The sequence below is a fragment of the Haplochromis burtoni genome, unplaced genomic scaffold (genome assembly GCF_018398535.1).
Source record: "Haplochromis burtoni strain Fernald_Lab_line unplaced genomic scaffold, NCSU_Asbu1 Contig_151, whole genome shotgun sequence".
Lineage (NCBI taxonomy): Eukaryota > Metazoa > Chordata > Actinopteri > Cichliformes > Cichlidae > Haplochromis > Haplochromis burtoni.
The window spans coordinates 378,741-391,125 of NW_024582512.1; the positions used below are offsets into that span (position 1 = coordinate 378,741).

At 40.3% G+C, this 12,385-nt stretch overlaps 1 protein-coding gene across 1 annotated transcript in view; it reads right to left on the reverse strand.

Moving 5' to 3' along the window:
• Positions 1–8,425, reverse strand: part of LOC102295173 (matrix metalloproteinase-17) — a 103,233-nt gene extending 94,808 nt beyond the window's left edge. Inside the window, exon 1 of the mRNA XM_005931847.3 lies at positions 7,825–8,425. Within this exon, the coding sequence (XP_005931909.1) occupies positions 7,825–7,968 (144 nt within the window). The 5' untranslated portion in view covers positions 7,969–8,425. The remainder of the gene's footprint in view (positions 1–7,824) is intronic.
• Positions 8,426–12,385: the final 3,960 nt, after the last annotated feature.

Here is a 12,385-nt window from a genome sequence, read left to right on the forward strand (position 1 = left end):
ATTTCAGTACAAAGGGTATTAATGGCAGGCCTAAAAATTACAGTACAAATTAACCTTCACTTTATGGCAGAAGACAGACGGTATGTACTGAGTGATGCCAAAGTCAATGAAAAATCCAGCAGAGTTAAAGAGGAAAATCTACTCAGTACCCAAAACATTTAGTGTAATATGTGTCTTTCTCCTCACTTCCGAAAACAAATCTATTACAGTTTCACTGTTAGAAGTTCACTTCTCGTGTTTTTTTCCCCTAATATGGACATGCATCAGTAACAGAAGGGTAGATAACCTTTGTGACTGAATGGGGTAGTGGGAGATGGTAAAACGGGGATGCCAAGTAGAAAGAGGACTTAAAATGTCAGCAAGAGATTAAAGATAAACAAACTGATGGAGCCAATTAAAACAGCCCCCCTACAACTGGAGCCTAATTTAATAAGCATAAGTTTAAGTGTCTCCATTGAGGGTAAAAAGCCCCCAAACCTTCTTTGAAGTTCTTCTCTCTGTGGGTGCTAATGTGGCATGGCAATGAGAGAAAGCCCAACAGACACATGGACTGAATAAAGCTTAGCCAGTGTCCCTTGATAGTGGGGATAAAAGAAGGTTACACACAAATACATAACAGACCTGACAGAATTAGACTTTGACTTGTTTGTTTCTATGGGTTAACCTATACACCAATTATCCACAACACTAGAAACCCACTGGAAGGTTGAGTGTACAGCACGAATCATATTACAAACAAATGTTCTGCTGGGAAATCTTGGATCCCGGCATTCCTCTTGATTTAACTTTGACATGCAATATCCACCTTAATATTGCTGCAGACTCTACACGAGGAAGCCAACATGGAAGTGCCAAAACTGCAGCCCACTGAGGCTGACTGTAAAAGTAAGCCCCAAATCAACAGTGTTAAAATGCATGTTTCCAGCCTGGTACAAGACAAGATTTTGGATAGTTTCCCACTTTTAAAAAACTGTTTGGTCATTGGATTTTTTTTTTAAACAACTCACTTGTGTTCATTTTGTTCGAGCTTAAAGATGGAGGGTGCGGCTGCTTTGATTGACGGGACAGCGTCTGTGATGCTGTAGCCTTTTGGAGTATTTCAAATGGAATCTCACTCAATAAACATGTCCTCTCATGGCCTTACTCCAGTTTATGCTCCAGATGCTAGGTGAAATTCGAGTATTTGATCAGTGTCACATGGCACTTTTTAGCAATTATCTGTCTCTATGCATTGCACACATCCAGTTGATGGATGTTTAGAGAAAAACACTTCCTCATCTGTGCAGCCGAGTGATGGAAACATGTTAAGTTAAAAATCTGAAAGCAGCCTTTGTTTTTGTTCCTTTTGCTTGCATCAACTTTGGGAAATCTCAAACTATAACAGAAAGGTCATACGGTGATATGTAATTGCCTGTCATTCAAATAATCAGCAATCAGTGTCACATGTACACCATTGTTAATCTCTGTGACCTTTAATGGTATGGAAAATTGTCAAACAAATCCACTTTACATGAGCTAGGAACTGTATAATAGAGTGGCATTGCATCAATATGTTTGCTCTATGAGCAGGTAGTATGCAAATTCATCTATGTAATTCCATTTTAAAGTTCAATTCAATTCAGTTTTATTTAAATAACACTAATTCAGAACAACAGTTGCTTCAAGGCACTGTGTACAGTAAAGACTCTACAGTATTAGAAAGACACCCAACAGTTACCAAACTGTTAGTATGTATATAAGTTTCACAACAATTTTGTGTCTGAAAAATTCCGAGTTTCATGTCACTTTTCTGCAACTTGCTTGGTGTGTAATGGCCTTATGACTATTGTAGCAGTTAAAAGGGATGGTTCATGGTCACCTGACTCAGCCCTACATTTAAGCTTTATCAAAAAGGAACATTTTTAAGCCTAAGCTTGAAAGTAGAGAGGGTGTCTGTCTCCTGAATCCAAACTGGTTTCACAGGAGAGGAGCCTGATAGCTGATGGCTCTGCCTCCCATTCGCCTTTTACAAACTCTAGGAACCACAAGTAAGTGCAGTCTGAGAGTGAAGTGCTCTGTTAGGACAATAAGGTACTATCGCGTCTTTAAGATAGGAGGGGGCCTTATTAAGTTCAGAGATAAAGGAGTGACTATGTATGTAAGGATGTATATATGGACTGCCCTGGTACACAATTCATAAAGCCATGAAAGAGCTGCCGCATGTTTCTATAGTGATCCTTGCAGTGATGTCTGTTTAGCTTTAGCTGAGGAATGTTGGCAACTGGCATGTCTACATTAAGCATGCTCATTCAAAAATACACACAGAGCATGCACACACGTGCAAGTGTCTCCATATCGCTGTGTTTGACTCTATTTTTAAACTTGAGTCCGAAACAGCAAAGCTCTGTTCTTACCATAAACCCAAATGCAAAATTAAGCCCACTTCAGAATGCGATTCAAACAGTCAAATAAACTGCAATTTACAGGATCACGAGTGCCTCTTAAAATTCTGCAGATTGTTACTGGCTCATTATATTCACTTGATAGGAGTTTGAGTATCAACAGTGGACTAGAGAAAGTAGGTCTAATTGCCAGTGATATTTGGATGGAGACACAGCTTATCTCTGCCACCCACTCAATCTCTCTTGGTCTTCTTCCTGCTCCTGTAATTCTCCTCATTTTATTTGGACATTCAGACGAATAGGATCATGAACCCATAGCGGTCTTGAAGTTGACTGCAAAGATGACAAACATTTGTCCTCATCCAGTCCCTCACCTTTTCTTTATTTCAACCATCTATTTCACTTGTTCAGAAATGACAACTGCTTTGTAACGACAAATAATGAGATCACTAGTGTGGCACTGACCACATACACACACACACACACATCGATCTATACACATTTTATAAAACAGAAACACACAAACAAGAAGAAAGTGGCATTCACATACAGACATAACCACATTTATTATAATTCTGCCAATTTCTGCAAGCAATTTCAGAGAAGCTTTGTTGTTCCTTTTGGGTTTTCTTGATCGTGCTAGTAAAGCCGTCTATTGGCAGTTCAGTTGGCATGGCTATGGATTATTTTAGGTTTTAGCATGTGAGCCAGCATAACACCAGAAACCACTGTAATTACAAGATGTAGTCGGCCCTTTGAATAGCAACAGCAACCAAAACCTTGATCCAGTCAAAGACAAGAGGGAAGGCGGGGCCCCCGAAGTTAAAATAGAACTGTCCACATGGAGTTGATTTGAGGTTTTCTATATGGGGAGCCCTGGAGAGTGCCTGCACAAGTAATGAAGTCAGTTCAAACCAATCGCGTGCAGCTCTGTTGTGGAAAACATCACTCACTTGCCCACAATATTAAATCCATCACTACTGTAAAACTAAACAAAAATAGATGGGAGAGAACTACTGTGTTGAGACTAAGATATCCACCCTTTTCTGCTGAAATAAAAAGCAGATAAACTGATAAGATCCAGCCTGGAGTGCTTGTGCCACCAACCAGTTCAATCATTTTACTGTTACATAAAGTCAGACGGCAGAAAAAGAGTGAATTTGTTTTGGTGCATATAAATCTGAAATGCACATGCAACCCACAAAAACACATCCCAGAGCACTAGAGGCTTGTTTTACTAGGATATTTTAGACTCGCCAGTATAGTTAGGTAGTCATAATTTAACTCAGAGAGTTACACAGAAATGAGCACTGGTTTTATGGACTCGCTTCCATTTTCTGCTGGAGTAAATAAAGATAAGTGTTTTGATGTGGTTGCATGACCAGCTGTGTCTTAATTTTCCCAAAATGTGTTGCAAATTATTCCACTGATATCTGATTACTTACATTTGAGCCATTGTCAGAGTCACTCTTTGTGAAACCAGCCAAAGATCAGGAAAATTCAGAACTTCATTATTAGAAAGGGATTTAGCAGTTTGAACAAACAAGGCAAGACCAACTATCACATTCATGGCTTAAATAATACAGACAAATTCATTTGCTGGCTGAAAACATTATGCAGAAGTGCTGCAGCTGCCACACTTAACTCCCACACCAGCATGCTACAGCGCAGCCAACAGAGCACCAGGGCCCTTAAGATCCTTGCTGAATTGGGCTCTAAGGATATTATGAACTCTGACAGTTTCCTCAGAAACTTGCAAGTCCCAAGAGAACTTTTACACTTAGCAAAGCTGCAATGACAGATTGGAAAGGAGCAGATTGAAGGACTGGTTCATTTCCACAGTATCTCCCTCTTCCCGAGAAGCCAGGAATGTGTTATATATTACATGATGAACGCTCTCTCTCTCGCTCTCTGTTAATCATGACACAATGCTGCACAGAAATCTACCCCTTGACATCAGAGAAAAAAATGCCCTTGTCCTGGATATAATCCCCATGGCGCAGTAGTACAGACATAAGGGTCACACATCAAGATAGAAGTGGAACGGTAGTGCTAAAAGTATCCAAAAGTCAGGCATGATAGAAATGAAGTAGCATTTTACTTTTTCCTGCTTTTCATTCAATATCTGCTGTCTTTTCTTTTCCTTCGTTGTTAGTTTTTTTTTGATAATATATAGCTGATTACTCATTTCGGTGCACAATGCTTCCATCACTCCTTCCCTTGACTGTTTCTGCATCCAGCTTTCTCTTTGAGCTGCCTCTCTCCCTGGGCCTCTACGTGTAATCAGAAGAACCATGATGTGCTGGTAGAAAGAAAGCATCCTATATCTGGGTTGGAAGAAGAAAATTGAAGGAAGGAGACTGAATGACTGAGGGGACAGAATATAATACTGGTGAACTGCGCACTCATGAGAGGCAAAGAAAGAGCTAATGAGGAGTGTTGGGGCTGGGCACGCCGGTTGCATGAGAATTCAGTATTATGAGGTCTAGCAGTGAAGAGGAAAAAAGGGAGTAGTGGTAAAGAGGGTGGCGTCAACCAGGGTTTCCTTTTTTTCCCTTCTTTACTCAGTGGACAGAAGACCAGATGGTGCTCTCATTAAAGGAATTATGAAGCAAAATGAGAGTTAGAGGCAGTCTGGTAAGGAATGGTTATCCCATCAGGCATATACCACACACTTATTTGGTTTTATTGCTTAAAGACATGAAAAAATAAATAAGTTAACATTTTCAGCATTAAAAGATTAAATGCAGGAAAGGCACTTTTTCCACACTTTTACAGCATTAAAGCGTACTTAAGGTGCTTTTATCAACAACTTTTACGCTCACCACACCTAGCTTAAGACAGCTGCAATGGCAAATACAATATTAGAGATGAACAGTTCCCAGAGGAAGTCAGACATTCAGTACTGGAGTAGAAAGCAGCCATCAGGATTAAAATGACATTATGAGTGGAAAACATAGTGCAGGGACCATTATAGCTGTTGTGTAGTAGTTCCCTCATATGCTGAAATTGCAAATTGGTGCTCTGCAGTGATGTACTGGGCTAGATAACAGCAAAGCTGAAAACTGCATGCCTCAGAGCTGTGCTTAAGTTTGTGGTGCAGTTAATTATGGTCACTGTGTACAGTGGTTACAAAGAGAGATGGATACATTCAGCGCTACATTCAGCACGACTAAAAGCCAAGAAATAGCTCTGAAGTGTAATGGGACTGTGGAGCAGTAGAGCTGGGGATCAGGACACGCTTCTGTGGGTAGATGGTTGTTTTTGTGGACCGAGTCCCAAATGTATAGCACTTATGAAAACCACTGGGCTGAGCCGGGGAGAAGCTACTCAGACCCTCAACAACTAATTATCCACCTATTTTTCAGCAGCTCAGGGTGATTTCATCAATGCAGGAGAAGTCTTATTTAAAAGTTAATCAACCAATCACAGGGGAGAATAGTGCTCATCTGTCCATCTGCCTACCCATGACCATCCTGAAGCTGCTGGTATTGCACACATGCTATATGCTGAAACTGTTGAGTCTATGGCGCTAACGTTACGATAGGGAATGACATGGTGTCAGAGCGTCGATAAAGCCCCAGCTTTCAAGCAAAACTTCTCCAGTGTGTTAATTTGTGTATTTATTCTGCTTTATCAAATTACAAATTGGAGTCTTTGAGGTTATGGAATGTTGATTAGAAAAATCAAGAAATGTGTGGATGTCACCTTGGGTTCTGAGACACAGTATTTCTTCATTATTTTCTCTAGACTTTTAGACATAACAACTAACTGTTTCGTTGCAGAAATTACTCCATTAATCAGCAATGAAAACAATGTGTCTAACCACTCCTGTCAGTGATGCTTAGACATTACCCCCACTACTATTTATAGGCTAAAAATTACGTAAACATTATAGTCAAACCCATCTAAAGCCACTCGTAGTGAAGCAGCTAACACAAACCTGAGGAGAGCCAATGTAAACACATGACTGATGAGGATAGTGCTTTAAGTAGCAAATATTAAACCCAACCAGTCTTTTCAACTCAAACCAGGATGGTTTAGTGGTAAGAAAAACTGCTTAAGTCAAGGACACATTGTTCTGTTTCTCCTGGCTACATAGAGACCAAGTATTTGTTGAGTATCAAGATGGCTTTAAGGTATGGCGACCAAACATTTGCAATTAACCCACTGTATTCTTCAAACCTGAGAAACTGAAGGTCAAAACATGTCTGTAGGTCTGAGTATCAAAGACCAAGGAAACAAAATGTTGTCTCCAAAACATCCACCAGGTAATATGTGGAACTGGTCGAGCTTGAAAACCAACCCTGAAAGTTCTTTGATAACAGACTTAATGTGCAATCTTCTCCATCACAACCACTAACAACGACAAAAAAAGACAAACAAGCAGCTGGCAGAGACCAATGCAGGGAGACACAAGCTGAATGAACAGCAATACAATATGAATCCATCAAAGCTCGGAGGGATGAATCTCTATGGGGAGACTGACTATGGTTTTATATTAGGCAAAACAATGTGGAGATAACAAGAAAAAGTAAAACCTAATGAGACAGTTAAGTTGATCTGTAATATAGCCATTAATGTATACACTTAATTAGAGTGTCTCAAGAGTTCCTAATTAACAGATACTTGTTTAATTTGCAAGTCCGCAGCTCATTAAACTCCAAATATAAAGTGGAAGTATTGTGAGCCCAAGCTGCTGATGAAAATATTACACAATAGCTTTAATTTGCTGAATACAGTTCACTGAGAGGAATGGAGTGATTTTTTTTGACTGTACCATGGCTTATTCATAAAACAGAGTGTAAATAGTAAAATTCACATTACAATTATGGACTTGTTCCACACTTTAATTCCATTTATCGCCACAGTAAACTAATGAAAACTATTAAACTAGCAGCTCACGCCAGTAATAGGTTTGCACTTTATCTTTTTCTCCCTCATGCTGATCAAACTCAGCATGAGGAAAATATACTGAAGTAGTCTTTTAGAGGCATTACTGAGGAAAGGAAATAATGTCCTATGGCTGAGGTTGTCGTCGCGCTGGAAGGGAGCCCCGCTTGCCATTCATCAGTGGAGGATATACTATGTCAGCATGCTGTGGAGGAGGTCGATATGCCGCCAAGGCAAATACATTTACATTTATTTATTGAATACCATTACAGGGACTCTGATTCCTGCTTTGGCAACAGTCTCCTATTTTTCTCCATTACACCCAGTCTGCAACGCCAGGCTACCCTAGGGACACTGGACCGCTTCGAGGTGTTACAGTTCCGATCAAATGGAAAGGACGGCATTCCTACATGCAAAAGTAGAGTAAACTGCTCATTTCCGAGAGTTGGTATGCCCACGGGAGGTCTGAAAACTTTCCACTCCCCATGCATGTCTAAAAACGTTAATGTAGCAAACTTCCTATCCCCGTGTAAAAAGATGGAAAACTTACCACCCCCATGTCCAGCTGCTCGGTACTCAGAGAAGGAGCCGCTCCAGCCAGAGGTAAAAACCACAATACCGGCATCACCACCACCAACAGCAGCATCTTAGGAGAGATATTCCTCATCCACTTGTGAAGAACCAAAGAAATCATGATGCCCTATGACAGGCTGATCCTGCAGGGCTCAGACATCGACCCCGGCAGCCGCATCCATTGGATAAATCGTACGCCGACACTCTGTGAAATGTGCCCGAGTCAGTCTACCTCACTGTTGACCGTAAGCACATAAAACACATTAAACCCGTTTTTTTCTCTCTCTCTCTTCGGTAGGGACGTTAAGGAATTTCAAGTTTTTGTTTTCTACGAAATAACACTTGTGATCACCGCCTAAGTGGTCACAACAAGAAGTAACAAACTGAATATTCTCAGTCTGTATAAGAAGTCCTTCACAGGTTATTTATTCCAGCAGCAAGACACCCGAGGTCCGCTCCGGATCGTGCACTCTCGAACACTGTGGAAAGAAAGCAGCTGTGTGCGGCTTTGTCCCGGGCAGGAGAGGAGATCGCACGTTGACAGGCACGCTGAGAGAGTGGATGAGTATTTGGCTCAAAGGATTCTGGGGAAGGAGGGAGAAGGGGGGAGAAGGGGAGTTCAGCGCCTTTCTCAGCCCACTTGGACTCTACTTAATGTATGACGCGCGTCGTGCGTAACGTGAAGGTCTCAGGGGTGGCTTGGGTTAAGACATAAAGCACAGTTTATCGATTTTGCTCTTTTATCCTTACACAAGAAATGTGTCAGTGTTAAGTGTGTATATTTCTTGGGCTAAATCCTGTTATGAAGCAGTAGCGTGAATTTGAGTTTGTCGTTACACAAACAGGAGATCGAAGAAAGATGCAAAAGAGCGTCTTTTAACCATGCATCGTGGTAATAACATTACAATACCAGTATGCTTGTTGTTCCCTGAAACGGAAATACAGCGATATATACTGGAAGGGTCAGACAGAATCTTTGAGATATTCGTATTTCGCAGTTGGTAAATCCTCTTAACTTCATGATTGCTCGAATTTCCTCTGGTGCCAGTGGATTAAAAAAAAAAGTGAATAATTTATTATGGATTAACTGCAAGTGGATGCATCGATACACCCGCCAGGATCATTTGCCTTTATTGTCATTCTCACAAGAACAAGACAGTACAGGCTCTCCAACAACAATTAATAATAACTAATAAATGATAAATAAATAGTAAAATTAGAATAGTAAATACAAATTAATTTTATGTAATTTAAAGCCAGGAAGAGTTGTGTATGCGAGCCATTAAGAAGTCTGATTGCTTGTGGATGGAAACTGTTTGTCATTCCACAAGTCGTTGCTTTAATGGACCTGAACCTGTTGCCTGATGGGAGCAGCTGGAACAGGTGATGGGCAGAGTGAGAAGAGTCAGTGAGGATAGGTAGCTGCAAACAGCGGGAGGAGATGGTTGTAATATATGGAAGCTCTGCCCCAATGATCTTTCCAGCAGTTTTAATGATCCTGTGGATGGCTTCCTGTTCTTCCTTTTGTGCAGCTAAAGAGCCAGGCAGCAACACTCTCTATTGCACACAGGCAGAAACTGACCAACAGTCTCTGTGGTAGCTTTGCTTTCCTCTGTTTCCTGAAAGAAAAGAGGCATTATTGGGCTTTACTGATGGCCAAAGCTGTGTTGGAGTCCCAGGATAGTTTCCTGTGAACATTATCCCCAAGAACTACAAGCTGGTGACACACACCATATCCTTACTCTTAATGTAAAGTGCGGGATGGTTACACAGACCTGACCTCAGGAGATCCACAATCATCTCTTTTGTTTTGCTGATATTCAGGCAGAGTGTGATCAGAGCACCAGACTGTCAATTTATCTTTCTTCCTGTATGGCCAAACACTGTGGTCTCATTCCCACTTTGGGGACTCTATGAATTTGCGGTAAGAAATATGACTTTTAATTTTAAATTTCAATTTGTCTGTTTAGTCTTAATCTTAGTCCTGAATTTGTCTTAATTGACAAAGAGTACATTTACAACACAAGACTTAGAGATAAAGTAATAATTAAGACACAAAGTGGGTTGGGGTTCACCATGACACATTTTGAATTAGCTTGCTACAGGCCATTAAGATAGTAAACTTGGAACTCTTCCAGATCTCCTCATTGTGCAGTTTTAATCACTGCTAATTAAGGCTAGGTGATCCAATTTTTAGTCCTTATTATTCCCTAAGTGTGACTTTATTCAACTAATATTTTAATACATGGCAGCACAGCAGTGTGGTGGTTAGCACTGTCGATGTACAGCAGGAATGTCCTTGGTTCAAATCATATCATAGTGCTTCTATGTGAAGTTTGCATGTGCTTTTTTCTGTGTCTGTTTGGGTTTTGTCCTGGTACTCTGGCTTTCTCCCCCAGTAACAAAGACATGCATGTATTAGGTTAATTGGCACATATAAATGATTGACTTATCTCCCTGTGTCAGTCCTGTAACAGATTGGCGACCTGTCCAGGATGTAGTCCACCTCTCATTCTGCGACAGTGGGTATAAGGTCCTATGACCCTGCATTGGATAAGTGAAAGTGAATGAATGGACAGATTGAAAATGCAATGGCAAGGAATGAAGGAACTTTGAGTTAATTGGCACATAAAGAGTTTAAAAGGGTTATTTGATTGGTGTTGGACAGGCAGACGTCATGGTTGCTTCTTCACTGCATCATCCATGGGAACATTTCAAAGTAGATCACAGCCAAGGTTATTCAGTCAGCTCTTTGACGCCACTGTGCCCTTTCAGGATGCCACAGTGGCAGCAGTCGTAGTCGAAGAGATCATCTAAGTAGTAATATTATTGATGCAGATTTTCAATTAAACCATGAGCAGTGCGTGCTCAAAGAGTTAAAGAACATGGGACTCAATAAACATATCAGCAGAAGTTAGGTCAGTGAAGTAGAGAATCTGCATATGTCTCTGAAATGCAAAGATGTTTTATTTTGTACCCCTCATTACACTTCTATTTTCACCATATTTGAGAAAACATCAGAGAAAACACAAAACAATTTGCTGCGCTACAGAGATAATTATTATATGAAACAGAGGTATGAGGCAGTTCCTTTCTTCTAAAAAAAAAGGCTAATGCACTAATTTATTTCCTTTGTGTTGCATAATATTTAAATCCACCAGGTATTGTAGGTGCATTATTGTAATGACCAGCATACTGAGAGCACATTTAACTAGTTCATATGCAGCCTGGTCACTCGATGTAAACAGAATAAAGTATTTGAACGCATTTAAATGACTGATGCTTGTTTTTATTTTGTCGTGCTCTTGTTCTTGGTAGGAACGAACACACTTGCACATATACACACATTTATTCTCATCCATTACAGCAGTCATTCGTCACTGGTCCAGAGGGGGAAAGACATGAAAAATATATTTTTGCTCAGCTGCATTAAGTTCTGCTGTGTTAGAGCTGCTTCCAGTCCCAGTCAGACTAGTCATATTGCCACAACATTATGATAATTGTAGCATCCGAATATTGTGTCTCACAGCATGCCTGCTGGCAAAAAAGAAGCTTCAATCATCTGGTTTTATATTAACAGAAGGTTAAAACATCCATTTACTCATCTCAGTCTGCTGTGCACATTTTACCTGAAGTGTTTCGCCATCCTCAGACTCCTTCCCAGAGAAATTTAGCTCATTTCCTTGGTCAGATCGCATAATGATAGGAAGAGTCATTGCCCACTGCAGACGTGGACTGAATTGAGTTTTTTGGCCGCTGCTACTGTAGCGTGTGCATTGTAATATTTATTGTAGAACATTGTGCCAAATGGCCGCAGACCTTTTGAATTCCTCAGGATAAAACTCAACAGACAAGTGCATTGTTTGATGGCATTGAGCAGCGATGCGATTGTTGTTGCGTGCCTTACTGCGTTGTTGTGTGATCAGAGACACGACATTTGATCATTCTTATTAAGTCATGTAAATGATTTATCTTTGTCTATTGCGTGTGTGTCAGACCCTCTGTGGTCTGTTTCATAACCTGTTGCAGAGATATTTACGCAAGAGTAAACTACATTACAAAAAAAGCAACATTTTCAACATCACCATAATCCAAATAATTAAACAAATTATGCTTGATTTGTTTCAGACTTATAAAAAATACATCTTTTGATCTGCTGTCTTTCTAAATGTTTACCGTTTTGTTGAAAATGGTTAAAAATCCACAGTAATACTTTTTCCCATCTCCACTGACCCGCCTGATCTATTTAAAGTTCCAGAGCCAAGACTTGAGTTATACTCGGAAATCTCAATTTCATCTAAACAGCATCCATTTGTCACATTTTTGTTCTCATTCTGAGCAGGTTCTGCTGCCTTGCTCACAGTAATCCGGAGTAGCAGTGACGAGTACAAGGCTGTGGCCCTTTCTGAGTCTTAAAAATTATTTTATGTGGCATTTAACACATAGCTTTTGATGCACCACAGGAACACTGCATAAATAATATACACACGTAATCTGGTTAAATGTTGATATTCACCCCTGGGAAGGTTGAATGTAGT